Source organism: Ranitomeya variabilis, chromosome 3 (genome assembly GCF_051348905.1).
Source record: "Ranitomeya variabilis isolate aRanVar5 chromosome 3, aRanVar5.hap1, whole genome shotgun sequence".
In the NCBI taxonomy this organism is placed as follows: domain Eukaryota; kingdom Metazoa; phylum Chordata; class Amphibia; order Anura; family Dendrobatidae; genus Ranitomeya; species Ranitomeya variabilis.
Window position 1 is genome coordinate 730123034 of NC_135234.1, and position 21729 is coordinate 730144762.

Genomic DNA, 21729 nt, shown 5'->3' on the forward strand with positions numbered 1-21729 from the left:
AAGTTATGGCTCTGGGGAGAACGGGAGCAGAAAATGAAAACCGAAGAAACTGGTGTCATCAAAGGGTTAGGTATAAATACGTAATTCCTATTCCGGGGCCTCATTGTCAGCCATATTCTGCCTGAAGGCGCCCCACTCCAGCATGGTGTGTCTGAGGAGCTTCCGGAATCATCTCGATGCTGGCGGTGCAGCACTGTGCTCCACGGGAAAGCTGCTGCCTTCTGCTGCTTACTAGCGGCCTGCCAATTGTGGAGCTCCTGGGGGGACGCCCTCACAGAACCAACGCCTCTCCTGTCCTCTGACTAATAACTTCCCGCCCAGATGGCGAGTTGACGCTTTTATAGTCTCTGGCCCCGCCCCCAGCGATCCCCCTGACCAATGGTAAGCCGACTTATTCTGACTGACAGCGGATGGCGCTAACGCTGGCGGAGACGGAAGTCACGTGACCCAGAAACTGTCGTAATCTATGGAGGTCTCGCGGAATGTGACGTAAGCACAGAGATCTCGCGGGATCCGGCGGGAGGACAAGTTCAGGGAACATGGCGACGTCTCATCTGTTAAAGGTAAGGAGCCCTCCCCCCGGTGTGCGCTGCTGCTCCCCGGTCACCGCGGTGTGGACGCGTTCTCCGGTCTGGAGTGACGGCCGCTGCCGGGCGGCGCCTTGTCTGTGCGCTGTCACTGCCCGCAGCACCGGCCGGAGCCGCACACACAGGTCTGTGTCCCGCAGCGTGTGAGCAGAGCCGGCGTGCAGCAGGGCGGACAGTGCCCGGAGCCTGAGGTGACGGTCCGGGCCGTGTGCGGGGAGCTGCCGCCGCTCCTGTGTGATTGCTGTGCCTCTGTCCTCTGCTGCTCCTCCTGGAAACCTGGGGATAAATGGACAAGTGGGAGGTACCCTACACCGTCACCCACTGTCCAATCACTGCTGGGGCACTGACAGGATGGTGACGCCCGGATGTTGCTGAATTCACACTTTTCCAGGTGGATGAAGAGAGGAAGGTCACATCCCATTCTGTACACAGATGCCGGGGACTCGGTGTTTCCTGAGGAGCCCAAGTGTGTGCTCAATGAGACGCATCGGGCCCCGACAGCTCCCGGGGGGCCGCTCCCAGAAGTGTGAGGGCTGGGGTCCTGGAAGCAGATTGTTCACGAGGCAAGAAGTGTTTATATGCTGGAGGTCGGCCCCTGCCGGACACTGGGGGGAGCTAGAGCGGGGGCCAATCGTTTCTCAGGAGCCGGACCGTCATCTGTGGCTGTAGGATGGGAACCATGAGGAAACCTCCCCGATCCCCAGGTCTTGGGATTAAATGGCTCAGCGTGATGATGTGGTGGTCACTGGGGCGCGATGATGATGTGGTGGTCACTGGGGCGCGATGATGATGTGGTGGTCACTGGGGCGCGATGATGATGTGGTGGTCACTGGGGCACGATGATGATGTGGTGGTCACTGGGGCGCGATGATGATGATGATGATGTGGTGGTCACTGGGGCGCGATGATGATGCGGTCGTCACTGGGGCGCGATGATGATGCGGTCGTCACTGGGGCGCGATGATGATGCGGTCGTCACTGGGGCGCGATGATGATGCGGTCGTCACTGGGGCGCGATGATGATGCGGTCGTCACTGGGGCGCGATGATGATGCGGTCGTCACTGGGGCGCGATGATGATGCGGTCGTCACTGGGGCGCGATGATGATGCGGTCGTCACTGGGGCGCGATGATGATGCGGTCGTCACTGGGGCGCGATGATGATGCGGTCGTCACTGGGGCGCGATGATGATGCGGTCGTCACTGGGGCGCGATGATGATGCGGTCGTCACTGGGGCGCGATGATGATGCGGTCGTCACTGGGGCGCGATGATGATGCGGTCGTCACTGGGGCGCGATGATGATGCGGTGGTCACTGGGGCGCGATGATGATGCGGTGGTCACTGGGGCGCGATGATGATGCGGTGGTCACTGGGGCGCGATGATGATGCGGTGGTCACTGGGGCGCGATGATGATGATGATGCGGTCGTCACTGGGGCGCGATGATGATGATGATGATGATGTGGTGGTCACTGGGGCATGATGATGATGTGGTGGTCACTGGGGCGCGATGATGATGATGATGATGATGATGTGGTGGTCACTGGGGCGCGATGATGATGCGGTCGTCACTGGGGCGCGATGATGATGCGGTCGTCACTGGGGCGCGATGATGATGCGGTCGTCACTGGGGCGCGATGATGATGCGGTCGTCACTGGGGCGCGATGATGATGCGGTCGTCACGGGCGCGATGATGATGCGGTCGTCACTGGGGTGCGATGATGATGCGGTCGTCACTGGGGCGCGATGATGATGCGGTGGTCACTGGGGCGTGATGATGATGCGGTGGTCACTGGGGCGCGATGATGATGATGATGATGATGTGGTGGTCACTGGGGCACGATGTTGATGATGTGGTGGTCACTGGGGCACGATGTTGATGATGTGGTGGTCACTGGGGCGCGATGTTGATGATGTGGTGGTCACTGGGGTGCGATGTTGATGATGTGGTGGTCACTGGGGTGCGATGATGATGATGCAGTCGTCACTGGGGCACGATGATGATGATGCGGTGGTCACTGGGGTGCGATGTTGATGATGTGGTGGTCACTGGGGCACGATGTTGATGATGTGGTGGTCACTGGGGCACGATGTTGATGATGTGGTGGTCACTGGGGCACGATGATGATGATGATGCGGTGGTCACTGGGGTGCGATGTTGATGATGTGGTGGTCACTGGGGCGCGATGATGATGCGGTCGTCACTGGGGCGTGATGATGATGATGATGCGGTCGTCACTGGGGCGCGATGATGATGCGGTCGTCACTGGGGCGCGATGATGATGCGGTCGTCACTGGGGCGCGATGATGATGCGGTCGTCACTGGGGCGCGATGATGATGCGGTCGTCACTGGGGCGCGATGATGATGCGGTCGTCACTGGGGCGCGATGATGATGCGGTCGTCACTGGGGCGCGATGATGATGCGGTCGTCACTGGGGCGCGATGATGATGCGGTCGTCACTGGGGCGCGATGATGATGCGGTCGTCACTGGGGCGCGATGATGATGCGGTGGTCACTGGGGCGCGATGATGATGATGATGCGGTGGTCACTGGGGCGCGATGTTGATGATGTGGTCACTGGGGTGCGATGTTGATGATGTGGTGGTCACTGGGGTGCGATGTTGATGATGTGGTGGTCACTGGGGTGCGATGTTGATGTGGTGGTCACTGGGGTGCGATGTTGATGATGTGGTCACTGGGGTGCGATGATGATGATGCAGTCGTCACTGGGGCACGATGATGATGACGATGCGGTCGTCACTGGGGCGTGATGATGATGCGGTCGTCACTGGGGCGCGATGATGATGATGATGCGGTCGTCACTGGGGCGCGATGATGATGTGGTGGTCACTGGGGCGCGATGTCATGCCAGGCCGGCTAATGAAAGGAGGAGTTATAGATGCCATCAGTGATGAGGCAGGTCTCAGGTACCCTTCCTACGGCCACAGATCACTGTTCTGGCCGATGATCCTGGGTCCTAACAATCAATTTGCTCCAACTTTTATTATAATATATTGAAAAATAAACACTTTGACCTGATCAGAGACGGGAGAATCTATTTGTAGGATTCTGCTCCGTCAGCGAGGTCGGTAGTCTGTGGATGCGGGAGCCCGACTTTACCTCCCGACTCTTTGATTAGCCGGGATGCCACAATGTTGTCTTTGTCACGCTGTGTTCCGGGAATGCCGGGATGTTGGGAGATTCTCAGGCCTCTCATCCAGCAGTCACAGATTCCTGGCCTGTACGATGGAGCGGAATCTTGGAAATCGATTTTTTTCAACTCTAAACCTGATAGTGGATTCATGCTCCCGAACCTCAGACCTAGTGCATCGGACACTCTGCATTATTACAGCCGTGTATGTGATACTTAACAAGTTATATTGTGGTACTGTGGTAGCCAGAAATATCAATGTAAATACTTTAATGCCCAATAAACACAAGTTTGCCGTCTTGGTCTCATGATGTGAAAATGTGAACAGCCTGAGGAGGAGGACTGTTTAATACCAATACCCATAGGTTGGAGGTATCCCACTCTCCAGCAGCTGTTCCCTAATGATGTGACCTCCGTGAGCTGGAGCATTGTTGTCCTTGAAGATGAGATTAGGCCTGTGTTAGTGCAGACGCACAATAACTGGATTAATGATGGTATTCAGGTAGTAGGGGCTCGTCACTGTACCATTTACAAAGTGTAGGCCAGTTGGATATTGTCTAGACACCTGCCCTCACTAACACCACCACCAAAGGCTCATGTGACAACGGTGGCTGATGCATAGCGCATTCCTTGACGTCGCCAACGTTGTTGGCGGCCATCGTTTCTGTTCGGCGTGAATCGACTTTCATCAGTTAACAGCACTGAGGCCCACTTGTCCCTCTTCCAGCATAGATTCCCCCTGTACCTGGTGGTGTGGTCAGGTACTCTTTCAGGTCATCTAGCACACTGATGTAAACCATTTTGAATGGTCTGATGTGACACTTGGATGCCTCTAACCTCAAATGTGCCTGGAGATATGCGACATTCATCATCCGGTTTGGAAGGACATTGTTCACAATGCGGCGGTCCTTAGTGTGGGATGTGGCCAAAGGACGTCCACTTCTCTGCCTTTCTGTGGCTCTTCCAGTCTCTTTATCTCTGTTGCACCCTTCTGACTCTGTGACACTCTTAAGTTCTGTGGCCACTTTTGTCTGAGAACATCCTGCTTGAAGCCTCACAATGGCGAGGTACTGTGATCAATTGTTAGGTGTCGTCTTGGTCTCATGATGTCAAAATGTGAACAGCCTGATGATGACGGTCTAACACCAATTGTAATTGAACCCTAAAACTTATTGCCCGATTCATGGATCAAACACCTGTTGTGAATTGAATTTTGCCATTATGCTCCTTGTTAGAGAACAGCAAGTTGTGCAAAAAGTATTGAAACACTGAACAGTTGGACACGTGCATCCAAAAGTTTAGAGCCAATCACATTAATTTCACCTTTGAAAGGTTAGCGTGCATTTTAGGTTCATGCTGAAATTTTAACCCAAAAGCCAGATACACTATTCACAAAAAGTTAGGGCTATCTGAGATAACTAGTCCAAGGCAGGTCCTTCAGCCGCCCCTGGACTGATCGCTCCCTACAAGCGAGACCTGTCTATGTCTGAGACACTGCTGGGGACCTGCAAGGACTGGTCATCTGAGTTTCATAGCCGCCTCTCAAAGTCTGTTCTTTGATACACCACAAAGTCTCATAGTAAAACGTGCACAACGTCAGTATATGGGCAGCATGACTTAACGTTACCAAAAAATAATGATGTAGTTATGCCGGCAATGGCTGCATGATGTTCCTTCATAACCACTGGACCCTTGTCGCTCGGGTGTCATATATCAATGCTGCCTGCAACCTTTGGATGACGTAGATGTGATTCTGGAGGAAGTTCCTGTACGAAACGTTCACATTTTGTGGAGTTTTTTTCTGTTTATGATTTTAGTTATTCATGCCTGTCTCTTTTGGGTGACAACTAGTATGGCTGCCACTACAGTGGCTTCAGAATGTTCTCAGGTGCGTTTTGCAAAAATCCGTCTTGTCTTCTGTTTGAACAAAATCTAGATGATGACTTCTCTCTGTTTTACCATAAATCTCTGTAGGATAAGTCCCCATGCTCGGCATTAAAGAGAGTCCCATTTTAGATCACTAGGCTAGTCCATCTCTTTATAACCCATTTATATGTATGAAATCCCCCTAATGCTATGAGATGAGGGGGTGCACAGCACTGCGCCCCATGTTTAAGGGGATTTCCAGTTTCACAGAACACATCTGAAAACCCCTTTAAGTTTTTATCTTGCAGAAGCTGAACATTCAGCAGTATGTCTCCACTTTAGAAGACAGCAATTCCACCACTAATTGTCTGCTTCACCTATGTTCTTAAATGAAAAAAGTGGATCCAGCTCACTCACAGGGCTCATTTAAAAAATCGGCAAACTTTTATTGAGTTACTATTTAAAAATGGAAGATTACACTTACACACAGACATCTCAGATGACACAGCAATGACAGGAGGTGGTGTGTAATAATAAGGCTCTTGTACACTGATTACCAGTGTTATTAACCTGCCCGGTGCCTGCACGTAGCTGGACGCTGCAGAGAGAAAATGAACGTTGTTCTGACTGACACTGGCTCTGCACTGGGGTCCGGCTGTCAGTCAGTGCCGGAGGAGTGGTTACATCGCGACTGTGCCCACAGCTTTTGTCCCCGTGAAAGCGCCAGGCAGGTTAGTAACGCCATTAGCCTGCAGATTACCCCCATAGCTGCAGGTTAATAGCGTTTTTGCTGGTGACTGCTTCCCTTTAAGAATTACAAACATATCCTCGGGAGTGGTGTCCGCTTTCTCGGGAAGCTGTGGGCTCTCGCCCTTGGTTCTCTCAATTTAGATATTGATGAGTTATAAAAAGCGTAGCACAGCTTGAGTGGTCTGTCCCCTATATATATTACAGTGATAAAGCGGCCCGTTAACTAAATTGATGTCCCCACCCCTTCTCCCAATTCCTGACCCTCTTGAAGGTCATATTCTGTTTGACATACCCTGTATATGTACTCTCTTTTGATCCCTTACAGATGACCTCCTATGCTAAGGAAATTAGCAGTGAAATTTTTGGTATTTCTCCAACAGGACAACGCATTCTGACATACTGACCTCTAAGGTCAAGTTCTCATGATGAGCTTTTGACGCTGAGTATTATCACTGTGAACATAAATTCTCATCGTCTTACAGTTTCAGCAAAATGGATGGGATTTATAGAAATCTCATGCCCACTTTTTTTTTCTTTTTTTTTTCTTCAACACTACGTGCATGTGTTCATATCCAGAACATGTCAATTTCCCTTGCGGTTATGCTAAGAATGCAGATTTTCCCCATAGAGCTTCATTACATGTGGAAAATCTGCAGGTAAAAAAAGGCATATATGAAGTCGGTAAGCGAAACCTCCTACGCCGACTCCTCAATTTCACTGACTCCGACTCCACTGCACTGGTCACTACTGAGCATGTACATAAAGTGCAGCACAGAATAATCTCAACTAAAAGCAAAGATCCTCAGATCAGGAACAAAACAGACATTTCAGAACCGTCTCAAATTCTTATGAAAACTTGTACAGCACATCCTGCATTCTACTACTGAACCCAATTTATTATAAAAGGAGTTCGAGATGGTCCATTTTATTCCGACTTCACAGCCCTGCTGGAAGTGGAAAGACACTATAAATCCATGTAGTTCACACATGACTATACCAATAAAGTTTTCAAAAACCAAGTACCAAGAAATATAAAAAACAAAGCAGCTCATCAAACCAAATAATTAGGCTACTTTCCCATTTTGGGCTTTTGGAGAGTTTTTGAGGTTGCAGATTTCGTGCACATAATTAGGTTACTTATGTTTTTTCATTGCGTTTTGTTTTTGTTTTTTTACATGTGTTTTTATCACATCTTTGATTCTGCGTTTCTTGTTTCTTTTTGTTGTCATGTTATAAATAAAGTGGCTTAGTGTTTGATACTTCCTGGTATCACCCCCACTTTCCACACTTATAGAAACATACAGGCCATTAACACCCAGAAACTTATGAATAACTTGCAGTCCTCATTGGCCCCAATCTCCTCCATCTCATGTCCTGATTCTGCTCTGAACCATTACAATGAAACCCTGCAAAGTGCCCTGGATGAAGCTGCTCCTCCTATACACAGACGGCGACAACCGTGGCACACGCTGCAAACACGTTTCCTGCAGCGGTGCTCCAGGTGCGCCGAACGTCTGTGGAGAAAATCTACCCAAAGATTTCATCCATTATAAGTTCATGCTAAAAACATACAACTCTGCCCTTCACCTCTCCAAACAAACCTATTTCAACACCCTCATCACCTCGCTGTCCAATAACCCTAAACGTCTCTTCGACACTTTCCAGTCCCAACTCAACCCAAGAGAGCAGGCCCCAACCACAGATCTCCGCGCTGACGATCTGGCCAATTACTTTAAAGAAAAAATTGACCACATTCGACAGGAAATCATCTCCCAATCTCTTCATACCAGGCACTGTCCTCCCTCCCCCACTGCATCTAGTTCACTCTCTGACTTTGAACCAGTTACTGAAGAAGAAGTAAGCAGGCTCCTTGCATCTTCTCGCCCGACCACTTACACCAGTGACCCCATTCCGTCACATCTCCTCCAGTCCCTTTCCCCGGCTGTCACCTCTCACATAACAAAAATATTCAACCTTTCCCTCACTTCCGGTATTTTTCCCTCCTCATTTAAGCATGCCATCATACATCCATTACTTAAAAAACCCTCCCTCGACCAAAACTGTGCCGCTAATTATAGACCTGTTTCTAATCTTCCCTTCATCTCTAAACTCCTGGAACGCCTGGTCCACTCCCGTCTTACCCGCTATCTCTCAGATAACTCTCTTCTCGACCCTCTTCAATCCGGCTTCCGCTCTTTACACTCTACTGAAACTGTCCTCACTAAAGTCTCTAATGACCTAATAACAGCTAAATCTAATGGTCACTACTCCATGCTAATTCTCTTGGATCTCTCCGCAGCATTCGATACTGTGGATCATCAGCTCCTCCTCACTATGCTCCGCTCCATCGGCATCAAGGACACCGTTCTCTCTTGGTTCTCCTCCTATCTCTCTGACCGATCCTTCATTATATGTTTTGCTGGTTCCTCCTCCTCTCACCTTCCCCTTACTGTTGGGGTTCCTCAAGGATCAGTCCTAGGCCCCCTCCTCTTCTCTTTGTATACTGCCCCTATTGGACAAACAATCAGTAGATTTGGTTTCCAGTACCATCTCTATGCTGGCAACACCCAATTATACACCTCTTCTCCTGCTTTCACTCCGACTTTCTTAGAAAACACCAGTGATTGTCTTACCGCTGTCTCTAACATCATGTCCTCCCTCTATCTGAAACTGAACCTGTCAAAAACTGAACTCGTGTTCTCTCCCTCTACTAACCTACCTTTGCCTGACATTGCCATCTCCGTGTGCGGGTCAATCATTACTCCCAAGCAACATGCCCGCTGCCTTGGGGTCATCCTTGATTCCGAGCTTTCATTCACCCTCCACATCCGATCACTGGCTCGCTCTTCTTATCTGCATCTCGAAAACATTTCTAGAATTCGCCCTTTTCTTACTTTTGACTCTGCAAAAACTCTTACTGTCTCACTTATTCATTCTCGTCTGGACTATTGTAACTCTCTACTAATCGGCCTCCCTCTTACCAAACTCTCCCCGTTCCAATCTGTCCTGAATGCTGCTGCCAGGATCATATTCCTCACCTACTGTTACACCGATGCCTCTACCTTGTGCCAGTCATTACACTGGCTACCCATCCACTCCAGAATCCAGTACAAAACTACTACCCTCATCCACAAAGCACTCTATGGCTCAGCACCACCCTACATCTCCTCTCTGGTCTCAGTCTACCACCCTACTCGTGCCCTCCGCTAATGACCTCAGGTTAGCATCCTCAATAATCAGAACCTCCCACTCCCGTCTCCAAGACTTTACACGTGCTGCGCCGATTCTTTGGAATGCACTACCTAGGTTAATATGATTAATCCCCAATCCCCACAGTTTTAAGCGTGCCCTAAAAACGCATTTGTTCAGACTGGCCTACCACCTCAAAGCATTAACCTAACTATCCCTGTGTGGCCTATTAATCCCTTCACCCCCAAGGGTGGTTTGCACGTTAATGACCGGGCCAATTTTTACAATTCTGACCACTGTCCCTTTATGAGGTTATAACTCTGGAACGCTTCAATGGATCTTGGCGATTCTGACATTGTTTTCTCGTGACATATTGTACTTCATGATAGTGGTAAAATTTCTTCGATATAACTTGCGTTTATTTGTGAAAAAAACGAATATTTGGCGAAAATTTTGAAAATTTTGCAATTTTCCAACTTTGAATTTTTATGCCCTTAAATCACAGACATATGTCACGCAAAATACTTAATAAGTAACATTTCCCACGTGTCTACTTTACATCAGCACAATTTTGGAACCAAAATTTTTTTTTTGTGACTGAGTTATAAGGGTTAAAAGTTGACCAGCAATTTCTCATTTTTACAACACCATTTTTTTTTAGGGACCACATCTCATTTGAAGTCATTTTGAGGGGTCTATATGATAGAAAATACCCAAGTGTGACACCATTCTAAAAACTGCACCCCTCAAGGTACTCAAAACCACTTTCAAGAAGTTTATTAACCCTTCAGGTGTTTCACAGAAATTTTTGGAATGTTTAAATAAAAATGAACATTTAACTTTTTTTCACTCAAAATTTATTTCAGCTCCAATTTGTTTTATTTTACCAAGGGTAACAGGAGAAAATAGACCCCCAAAAGTTGTTGTACAATTTGTCCTGAGTACGCTGATACCCCATATGTGGGGGTAAACCACTGTTTGGGCGCATGGCAGAGCTCGGAAGGAAAGGAGCGCCATTTGACTTTTCAATGCAAAATTGACTGGAATTGAGATGGGACGCCATGTTGCGTTTGGAGAGCCCATGATGTGCCTAAACATTGAAACCCCCCACAAGTGACACCATTTTAGAAAGTAGACCCCTTAGGCCGGGGTCACACTAGACCGTAATACGGACGAGTGCTATGCGATAAAAAATCGCATAGCACTCGGCCCAATGTTAATCTATGGTGCAGCTCCCATCATCCGATATTTTCTCCACCGTATTTCGGATCCGAGGGAACTCGCAGCAGGCTGCGATTGTCAGCGTATCTCGGCCGAGACTCGCCAATGCAAGTCTATGGGTGCGAGAAAAAATCGGATTACACACGGACCATGCGTGTGCATTGCGAGAAATACGCAGCGGTGTTCTATAGAAAAGCCGGTAATTCAATTGCCGGCTTTGCATTTCTCCTTCACAAACCCGACAGGATATGAGACATGGTTTACATACAGTAAACCATCTCATATCCCCTTTTTTTTGCATATTCCACACTACTAATGTTAGTAGTGTGTACGTGCAAAATTTGGCCGCTGTAGCTGCTCAAATAAAGGGTTAAATGGCGGAAAAAATTGGCGTGGGCTCCCGCGCAATTTTCTCCGCCAGAGCGGTAAAGCCAGTGACTGAGGGCAGATATTAATAGCCAGGAGAGGGTCCATGGTTCTTGGCCCCCCCGTGGCTAAAAACATCTGCCCCCAGCCACCCCAGAAAAGGCACATCTGGAAGATGCGCCTATTCTGGCACTTGGCCACTCTCTTCCCACTCCCTGTAGCTGTGGGATATGGGGTAATGAAGGGTTAATGCCACCTTGCTATTGTAAGGTGACATTAAGCCAGATTAATAATGGAGAGGCGTCAATTATGTCACCTATCCATTATTAATCCAATTGTTTGAAAGGGTTAAAAAACACACACACACATGATTTAAAAGTATTTTAATGAAATAAACACAGCGGTTGTTTTAATATTTTATTGCTCTCTCAATCCATTTTCAGACCCTCGCTTGGCAAAACAATAAACACACAATATACATACCCTCTCTGATGAACTGTCACGTCCCACGAAGTAATCCATCTGAAGGGGTTAACTAATATTACAGGCAGAGGTGCGATAATCCACTCGCTCGTGCCTGTAATCCCCGGGTGCTGAAAGGAAAGCAGTGATGTGTACTTACATTCAGTCGCGGTGATGCGCCCCTGCTGGATGTTCTCATGAACTGCAGCCTGGGAACTTTTCCCCAGGCTCCAGGTCATATGAGGACATCCACCAGGGGGCGCATCACCGCGACTGAAGGAAATGTAGGTCAATGACCTATAGTTACCTTCAGTCGCGGTGATGCGCCCCCTGGTGGATGTCCTCATATGACCTGGAGCGTGGGAAAAAGTTCCCAGGCTGCAGTTCATGAGAACATCCAGCAGGGGCGCATCACCGCGACTGAATGTAAGTACACATCACTGCTTTCCTTTCAGCACCCGGGGATTACAGGCACGAGCGAGTGGATTATCGCACCTCTGCCTGTAATATTAGTTAACCCCTTCAGATGGATTACTTCGTGGGACGTGACAGTTCATCAGAGAGGGTATGTATATTGTGTGTTTATTGTTTTGCCAAGCGAGGGTCTGAAAATGGAATGAGAGAGCAATAAAATATTAAAACAACCGCTGTGTTTATTTCATTAAAATACTTTTTAATCATGTGTGTGTGTGTTTTTTAACCCTTTCAAACAATTGGATTAATAATGGATAGGTGACATAATTGACGCCTCTCCATTATTAATCTGGCTTAATGTCACCTTACAATAGCAAGGTGGCATTAACCCTTCATTACCCCATATCCCACCGCTACAGGGAGTGGGAAGAGAGTGGCCAAGTGCCAGAATAGGCGCATCTTCCAGATGTGCCTTTTCTGGGGTGGCTGGGGGCAGATGTTTGTAGCCAGGGGGGGCCAATAACCATGGACCCTCTCCTGGCTATTAATATCTGCCGTCAGTCACTGGCTTTACCACTCTGGCGGAGAAAATTGCGCGGGAGCCCACGCCAATTTTTTCCGCCATTTAACCCTTTATTTGAGCAGCTACAGCGGCCAAATTTTGCACATACACACTACTAACATTAGTAGTGTGGAATATGCAAAAAAAATGGGAATATGAGATGGTTTACTGTATGAAAACCATGTCTCATATCCTGTCGGGTTTGTGAAGGAGAAATGCAAAGCCGGCAATTGAATTACCGGCTTTTCACAGATATCGCGCTGAATGAAATATAAATACAGAATATATATATATGTGTCTCAATGACATATATTTATATATATATATATATATATATACTGTATATATGTTTTCCCGAACATTTGAGCACATAAATCCATTAGATGTCGGTTTTGCAAGCTTGCGAGAAAATCTCGGCATACGGATGCCATACGGATGTCACACGGATGTCACACGGATCATTTGATGCGAGGAAATTGCATCCTCGCACTGCACACGGATCACTGTTTTTGAAACATTTGTGCGATTCTCGGCCGTGAAAAACGGACCGTTTTTTTATACGTTAAGTGTGTCCCCGGCCTTAAGGAACTTATCTAGATGTGTGTTGAGCACTTTGACCCAACAAGTGCTTCACAGAAGTTTATAATGCAGAGCCGTAAAAATAAAAAATCATATTTTTTCACAAAAATGATCTTTTCGCCCCCTTTTTTTTATTTTCCCAAGGGTAAGAGAAGAAATTAGACCACAAAAGTTGTTGTGCAATTTGTCCTGAGTACGACGATACCCCATATGTGGGGGTAAACCACTGTTTGGTCGCATAGCAGAGCTCGGAAGGGAAGGAGCGCTATTTTACTTTTCAATGCAAAATTGACTGGAATTAAGATGGGATGCCATGTTGCGTTTGGAGAGCCCCTGATGTGCCTAAACATTAAAAACCCCCACAAGTGACACCATTTTGGAAAGTAGACCCCCCAAGGAACTTATCTAGATGTGTTTTGAGAGCTTTGAACCCCCAAGTGTTTCACTACAGTTTATAACGCAGAGCCGTGAAAATAAAAATTCTTTTTTTTTTCACAAAAATGATTTTTTAGCCCCCAGTTTTCTATTTTCACAAGGGTATCAGGATAAATTGGACCCCAAAAGTTGTTGTCCAATTTGTCCTGAGTACGCTGATACCCCATATTTGGGGGGAACCACTGTTTGGGCGCATGACAGAGCTTGGAAGGGAAGGAGCGCCATTTGGAATGCATACTTAAAGAGAACCTGTCACCTGAATTTGGCGGGACCGGTTTTGGGTCATATGGGCGGGGTTTTCGGGTGTTTGATTCACCCTTTCCTTACCCACTGGCTGCATGCTGGCCGCAATATTGGATTGAAGTTCATTCTCTGTCCTCCAGAGTACACGCCTGCGCAAGGCAATATTGCCTTGCGCTGGCATGTACTTTGGAGGACAGAGAATGAACTTCAATCCAATATTGCGGCCAGCATGCAGCCAGTGGGTAAGGAAAGGGTGAATCAAACACCCGAAAACCCCGCCCATATGACCCAAAACCGGTCCCGCCAAATTCAGGTGACAGGTTCCCTTTAAATGGATTGGTCTGCAGGCGTCACGTTGCATTTGCAGAGCCCCTGATGTTTAATTTCAAAGTCAATGAATGAAAAATTGGGGTACCTTAATGCAAAAATCATTTAAAACCCAACATGTTTATTTAGAGATAGCTAAAATGCCACCAACCTGTGGCTACACCAAAGAAAAAACCAAAACACACAGTGGAAAAACTAGTGTTGGGGGCCGGTATTTGCCCTATAAAGATTGCTATACTGGTGGCTACCTGGCAGTGGGGGTTGGCGCCCTAGGGGATGCGTTTTGGCACCCCCACTCCTCGTCGTCTTGCCCTAGGATCCTATAAGACCCTACCAATGGCTCTGGGTTCCCCTACCCACACAGTGAATATGTCTAAAGGTGCCCCTATAGACTAGACAAAGGTTAGCCTACAAATAGGAAATCCTAAACCCCAACATCGTGAAATTAAAAACAATGGAGTACATGTAGTGGACTTATGATGACTCGTTTGTAAAATAATTTCCCAAAAAGGCCAATGTTTGCCTGGGATAGTATATACGGCACCTATTCATGCAATGCCAGCCTGTAAAATGTATTCAGGACCCTTTCAGATCAGTCCTATATAGGGCCAGCTGCCCAAGAAAAAACATACAGTGCCACAATGAGCACAGAAAAAATGCCGTAGCAAGAGAACGAATCAGTTTAAACAGCACGCACTGCCCCAACCAGGCACCTTGTTGTATCTATATTTGATCATTTAAAGTGTCATAGTGCATATTATTGCTGTAGATCGATATTTGTCTAAGATTAAATTCACAGCACCTGTTTATGCAATAACAGCCTGCAAAATGCATTCAGGACCATAGAGATCAGTCCAATAAAGGGCCCACTGCCCGAAAAAACGTACCGTGCCACAATGAGCACAAGAATGCTGTAGCAGAAAAGCGGACAGTTTATATATCCCACATTGTCCCTATAAGACAAATTATTGTAGCTATAATTAATCATTTAAAGTGTCATAGTGCATATTATTGCTATAGCCCGATAGGCAAATATGGAGCACGTCATATGCATAAGTCTGTGCGGCTGATACTCATCGTTCTCTAGGTGCCGCGCCGTCTGCCACCTAACATAGTTCGCCTCGACGCGTTTCGCCCCTCTGGCTCATCAGGAGGCCTGATCGTGGTGTCATGTATCTCGATGATGAAAGATAAGAGTGAATTCTATTGTGTATTACCTCAATTTATCTATTTGGAGGCCGGAAAATTCGCGCGTACTAGTACTTCCGGTTAGACAACCCGGAAGTTATAAGATGATGCAGGGCACCTAAAGTGAATTACACCGCATGCGCAAAGTGGAGCGCACAAGGGCGCCGCAGCTTGCGTGTCACCTATGGTATCTCTGGCGGCCTAGTTGCTGCGCCTGCGTAGAAGTTATTAGCAAGATGCACTATTTTCAGCGCACACTATAAGCTTAGGTAGTGCCGCCACTAGGATCATCAATGGTTGCGCTTCTAACATCTGCCCCGTCACGCCTTTTCTGCCAAGTGTGATATCATGTTGCTCGGCACTCGATGTAAGATAGCCTATTATTTTGATATACTAGAGCGCCGAGAAGGACAATGATGTCAGAGGGGAACACTTTATAAATAAATTCATTGCTCCCATCCTATAAATAAAAGTAGGCAAGAAAATAGACCTTACTGGGAGATTAATAAATGTACATCTAAGCTATAACCAATGTGATAAATGGCTAGTCGATATATAGATATTCCTATATTAGTAACCAGCGTATTAGCCCCTGATGTACCCAAACAGTACAAACCCTGTCATGATCTCTGCAGGCAGAGATCATAGCAAGCCTATAGAGGGACAAGCTCTCGGAAGATGGAACTATACTGACCATGAACTAAGCCTGCCGCGCAACTAGAAATAGCCAGGTAGCATTTCCTATTTATCGCTAGATGCCCAGCTCTGGCCTAAGACCTAAATAGCTAGCAGAGGGAAATATAAGACCTGGCTCACCTCTAGAGAAATATTCCAAAGAAGACAGTAGCCCCCCACATATAATGACGGTGAGTTCAGATGAAACAACAAACGCAGCAGGAAAATAGTCTTAGCAAATTTGAGGTCCGCTTACTAGATAGCAGAAGACAGATAGTATACTTTCATGGTCAGCAGAAAAACACTAACAAAACACCATCCAGAGATTACCTTAAACTCTGGCATTAACTCATAACGCCAGAGTAGCAATCCCTGATCAACGAGAGCTTTCCAGACACAGTAACAAAACTTCAGCTGTGAACTGGAACAAATAGGCAAAACAAAACATGGACAAAAGTCCAACTTATCTAGTAGTAGTCTAGAAGCAGGAACAAGCACTGAGAGGCATCAGATAACATTGTTGACCGGCAAGAAACCACCAGAGAAATGAGCTTAAATAGCGACACCCACTACTGATGGAACCAGGTGAAACAGGAAAGAGGATGACAAGTCCAATTCCACAAGCGGCCACCGGGGGAGCCCAGAATCCAAATTCACAACAGTACCCCCCCCTCAAGGAGGGGGCACCGAACCCTCACCAGATCCACCAGGGCGACCAGGATGAGCCCTATGGAAGGCACGAACAAGATCAGAAGCATGAACATCAGATGCATTGACCCACGAATTATCCTCCTGGCCGTAACCCTTCCAGTTGACCAGATACTGGAGTCTCCGTCTGGAAACACGAGAGTCCAAAATTTTCTCCACAACGTACTCCAACTCACCCTCAACCAACACCGGAGCAGGAGGCTCAACTGAAGGTACCACAGGAACCTCATACCTGCGCAATAACGACCGATGAAAAACGTTATGAATGGAAAAGGACGCAGGGAGGTCCAAACGGAAAGAAACAGGATTAAGAATCTCCAATATTCTATAAGGGCCGATGAACCGAGGTTTAAACTTAGGAGAAGAGACCCTCATAGGGACAAAACGAGAAGACAACCACACCAAATCTCCAACACAAAGCCGAGAACCAACACGACGATGACGGTTGGCAAAACGCTGAGTCTTCTCCTGGGACAACTTCAAATTGTCCATAACCTGCCCCCAGATGTGAGCTCTGGCCTAAGACCTAAATAGCTAGCAGAGGGAAATATAAGACCTGGCTCACCTCTAGAGAAATATTCCAAAGAAGACAGTAGCCCCCCACATATAATGACGGTGAGTTCAGATGAAACAACAAACGCAGCAGGAAAATAGTCTTAGCAAATTTGAGGTCCGCTTACTAGATAGCAGAAGACAGATAGTATACTTTCATGGTCAGCAGAAAAACACTAACAAAACACCATCCAGAGATTACCTTAAACTCTGGCATTAACTCATAACGCCAGAGTAGCAATCCCTGATCAACGAGAGCTTTCCAGACACAGTAACAAAACTTCAGCTGTGAACTGGAACAAATAGGCAAAACAAAACATGGACAAAAGTCCAACTTATCTAGTAGTAGTCTAGAAGCAGGAACAAGCACTGAGAGGCATCAGATAACATTGTTGACCGGCAAGAAACCACCAGAGAAATGAGCTTAAATAGCGACACCCACTACTGATGGAACCAGGTGAAACAGGAAAGAGGATGACAAGTCCAATTCCACAAGCGGCCACCGGGGGAGCCCAGAATCCAAATTCACAACAAAACCCCCCACAAGTGACCCCATATTGGAAACTAGACCCCCCAAGGAACTTATCTAGATGTGTTGTGAGAGCTTTGAACCCCCAAGTGTTTCACTACAGTTTATAACGCAGAGCCGTGAAAATAAAAATTCCTTTTTTTTTTCACAAAAATGATTTTTTTAGCCCCCAGTTTTGTATTTTCACAAGGGTATCAGGATAAATTGGACCCCAAAAGTTGTTGTCCAATTTGTCCTGAGTACGCTGATACCCCATATGTGGGGGGAACCACTGTTTGGGCGCATGACAGAGCTCGGAAGGGAAGGAGCGCCATTTGGAATGCAGACTTAAATGGATTGGTCAGCAGCCGTCACGTTGCATTTGCAGAGCCCCTGATGTACCCAAACAGTACAAACCCCCCACAAGTGACCCCATATTGGAAACTAGACCTCCCAAGGAACTTATCTAGATGTGTTGTGAGAACTTTGAACCCCCAAGTGTTTCACTACAGTTTACAACGCAGAGCCGTGAAAATAAAAAATCTTTTTTTTCCCCCACAAAACTTATTTTTTAGCCCCCAGTTTTGTATTTTCCCAAAGGTAGCAGGAGAAATTGGACCCCAAAAAGATGATGTGCAATTTGTCCTGAGTACGCCGATACCCCATATGTTGGGGCAAACCCCTGTTTGGGCACACGGCAGAGCTCTGAAGGGAAGGAGCACTGTTTTACTTTTTCAACACTGAATTGGCTGGAATTGAGATCGGATGCCATGTCCCGTTTGGAGAGCCCCTGATGTGCCTAAACAGTGGAAACCTCCCAATTATAACTGATACCCTAATCCAAACACACCCCTTACCCTAATCCCAACAGTAACCCTAACCACACCTCTAATCCAGACACACCCAACCCTATTCCCAACCGTAAATGTAATCCAAACCCTAACCCTATCTTTAGCCCCAACCCTAGCCCCAACCCTAGCCCCAACCCTAGCCCCAACCCTAGCCCCAACCCTAGCCCCAACCCTAGCCCCAACCCTAGCCCCAACCCTAGCCCCAACACTAGCCCCAACACTAGCCCCAACACTAGCCCCAACACTAGCCCCAACACTAGCCCCAACACTAGCCCCAACACTAGCCCCAACACTAGCCCCAACACTGAAATAAATACATTTTTTAAATTTTTTTATTTTTCCCTAACTAAGGGGGAGATGAAGGGGGTTTGATTTACTTTTATAGCGGGTTATTTAGTGGATTTTTATGATTGGCAGCTGTCACACACTGAAAGACGCTTTTTATTGCAAAAAATATTTTTGCGTTACCACATTTTGAGAGCTATAATTTTTCCATATTTGAGTCCACAGAGTCATGTGAGATCTTGTTTTTTGCGAGACGAGTTGACGTTTTTATTGGTGACATTTTCGGGCACGTGACATTTTTTGATCGCTTTTTATTCCGATTTTTGTGAGGCAGAATGATCAAAAACCAGCTATTCATGAATTTCTTTTGGGGGAGGCGTTTATACCGTTCCGCGTTTGGTAAAATTGATAAAGCAGTTTTATTCGTCGCGTCAGTACGATTACAGCGATACCTCATTTATATCATTTTTTTATGTTTTGGCGCTTGTATACGATAAAAACTATTTTATAGAAAAAATAATTATTTTGGTATCGCTTTATTCTCAGGACTATAACTTTTTTATTTTTTTGCTGATGATGCTGTATTGCGGCTTGTTTTTAGTGGGACAAGATGACGTTTTCAGCGGTACCATGGTTATTTATATCAGTCTTTTTGGTCGCGTGTTATTCCACTTTATGTTCGGCGGTATGATAATAAAGCGTTGTTTTTTGCCTCGTTTTTTTTTTTTTTTCTTACGGTGTTTACTGAAGGGGTTAACTAGTGGGCAGTTTTATAGGTTGGGTCGTTACGGACGCTGCAATACTAAATATGTGTACTTTTATTGTTTGTTTTTTTTATTTAGCTAAAGAAATGTATTTATGGGAATAATATATATATTTTTTTTCTTTATTTAGGATTTATTTTTATTTTTTTTTACACACATGTGGAGAATTTTTTTTTTACTTTGTCCCAGGGGGGGACATCACAGATCGGTGATCTGACAGTGTGCACAGCACTCTGTCAGATCGGCGATCTGCTGTGCAGGGCTGCAGGCTTACCAGCGTCTGCTCTGAGCAGGCACTCGGTAAGCCACCTCCCTCCCTGCAGGACCCGGATGCCGCGGCCATCTTGGATCCAGGACCTGAAGCGAGGAAGGAGGCAGGAGACCCTCAGAGCAACGCGATCACATCGTGTTGCTTCGGGGGTCTCAGGGAAGCACGCAGGGAGCCCCCTCCCTGCGCGATGCTTCCCTATACCGCCGGCACACCGCGATCATGTTTGATCGCGGTGTGCCGGGGGTTAATGTGCTGGGGGCGGTCTGTGACCGCTCCTGGCACATAGTGCCGGATGTCAGCTGCGATATGCAGCTGACACTCGGCCGCACTCCCCCCGTGAGCGTGGCCGATCGCGTATGACGTACTATCCCGTCGGTGGTCATACGGGCCCACCCCACCTCGACGGGATAGTACGTCATATGTCAGAAAGGGGTTAAAGAAAAAACAAACAAAAACAAAACAACATTATCACTCTCATTGTGTTCTCATACACTTTATGCAGTTAATAGCACTCTGTGTCTGTACTGCTACATACTTAGGCAGTTAACTGGTTCATGCAGCTTTACATGAACACCCGAGCCTTACACTATGGCTGCTCCGAACAACGAAAGCAACTGTTACCATCCACCTCTCGTGTCTCCCCTTTTCCTCATAGTTTGTAAGCTTGCGAGCAGGGCCCTCATTCCTCCTGGTATCTGTTTTGAACTGTGATTTCTGTTATGCTGTAATGTCTATTGTCTGTACAAATCCCCTCTATAATTTGTAAAGCGCTGCGGTATATGTTGGGCGCTATAGAAATAAAAATTATTATTATTTGGCTTTGACAACACTTTCTTGATATAGTCATGTGTGGATTACATGCATCTTTGATGCGTTACCGCCTCAGAAATGCACTAAAATCTTAAGTGCGTTTTTTACTTATGATAGAGAAAGTGACGTGATTTGAAACGTGCACCGCAGGTCAGTTTGCTGTGAGATTTCGATACATTTTCTATAAATTCCATCCATTTTTCTGGAACTGTAAGGCTACTTTCACACTAGCGTTAACTGCATTGCGTCGCAAATCCGTTTTTTTGCCGAAAAAACGGATGCGTCGAAAAAGTGAAAAACGGTGACAAACGTATGCCACGCATCCAGCATTTCCACGGATCCGTCGCAAATCCGCTAAACGTTTCCGTCGAAAATACTGGATGCGTTGCATACGTTTTACCATCCGTTGTATCCGTTTTTCCGACGGATCCGTTTTTAAAATTGGAGGCTCCCAAATTTGATTGGCTACTGGAAAATTTGAAAAACTATATAGTTACTGTTTTTACAGCCCATCTTTGAGGGTTTTAGTTTTGTGGCAGCGATGGAAGGTGTTATTGGGAGGATTGCTAGTTTGGTTACCGACGTTATCTTTGAGACGAATCGCCTGGATATCATAGTGCGGGAGAAGGAGGCGGCAGCGGAAAGGCGTAGGATGCTTCTGCAGCAACGGAGACGGAGACGACTGTGGATTCATCCGATTAATCAACTACGGATGACCCGGGGTGTCCAGTCCACTCTGTACCTGGAGTTGCGGCACAATCCACACAAATTCCACAACTACGTGCGGATGAGGATTGAACATTTTGATTTTTTGCTTGCAAAACTGGAGGATGTCATCCGAAGACAGGACACAAGGATGAGGCTTGCCATCACACCGGCGGAGCGGCTGATGGTGACCCTGCGGTAAGCCTCTTTTTTTTTCTGTCATTGGTCATTTTTAATGTTATATTACATGCTGCAG

The 21729-nt window shown here is 46.8% G+C and overlaps 1 protein-coding gene across 1 annotated transcript in view; it reads left to right on the forward strand.

Annotated features, from left to right (window-relative positions):
• Positions 1-432: 432 nt before the first annotated feature.
• CUL5 (cullin 5) overlaps positions 433-21729 on the forward strand; it is a 108624-nt gene continuing 87327 nt past the window's right edge. Inside the window, exon 1 of the mRNA XM_077298422.1 lies at positions 433-563. Coding sequence (XP_077154537.1) covers positions 540-563 — 24 coding nt within the window. The 5' untranslated portion in view covers positions 433-539. The remainder of the gene's footprint in view (positions 564-21729) is intronic.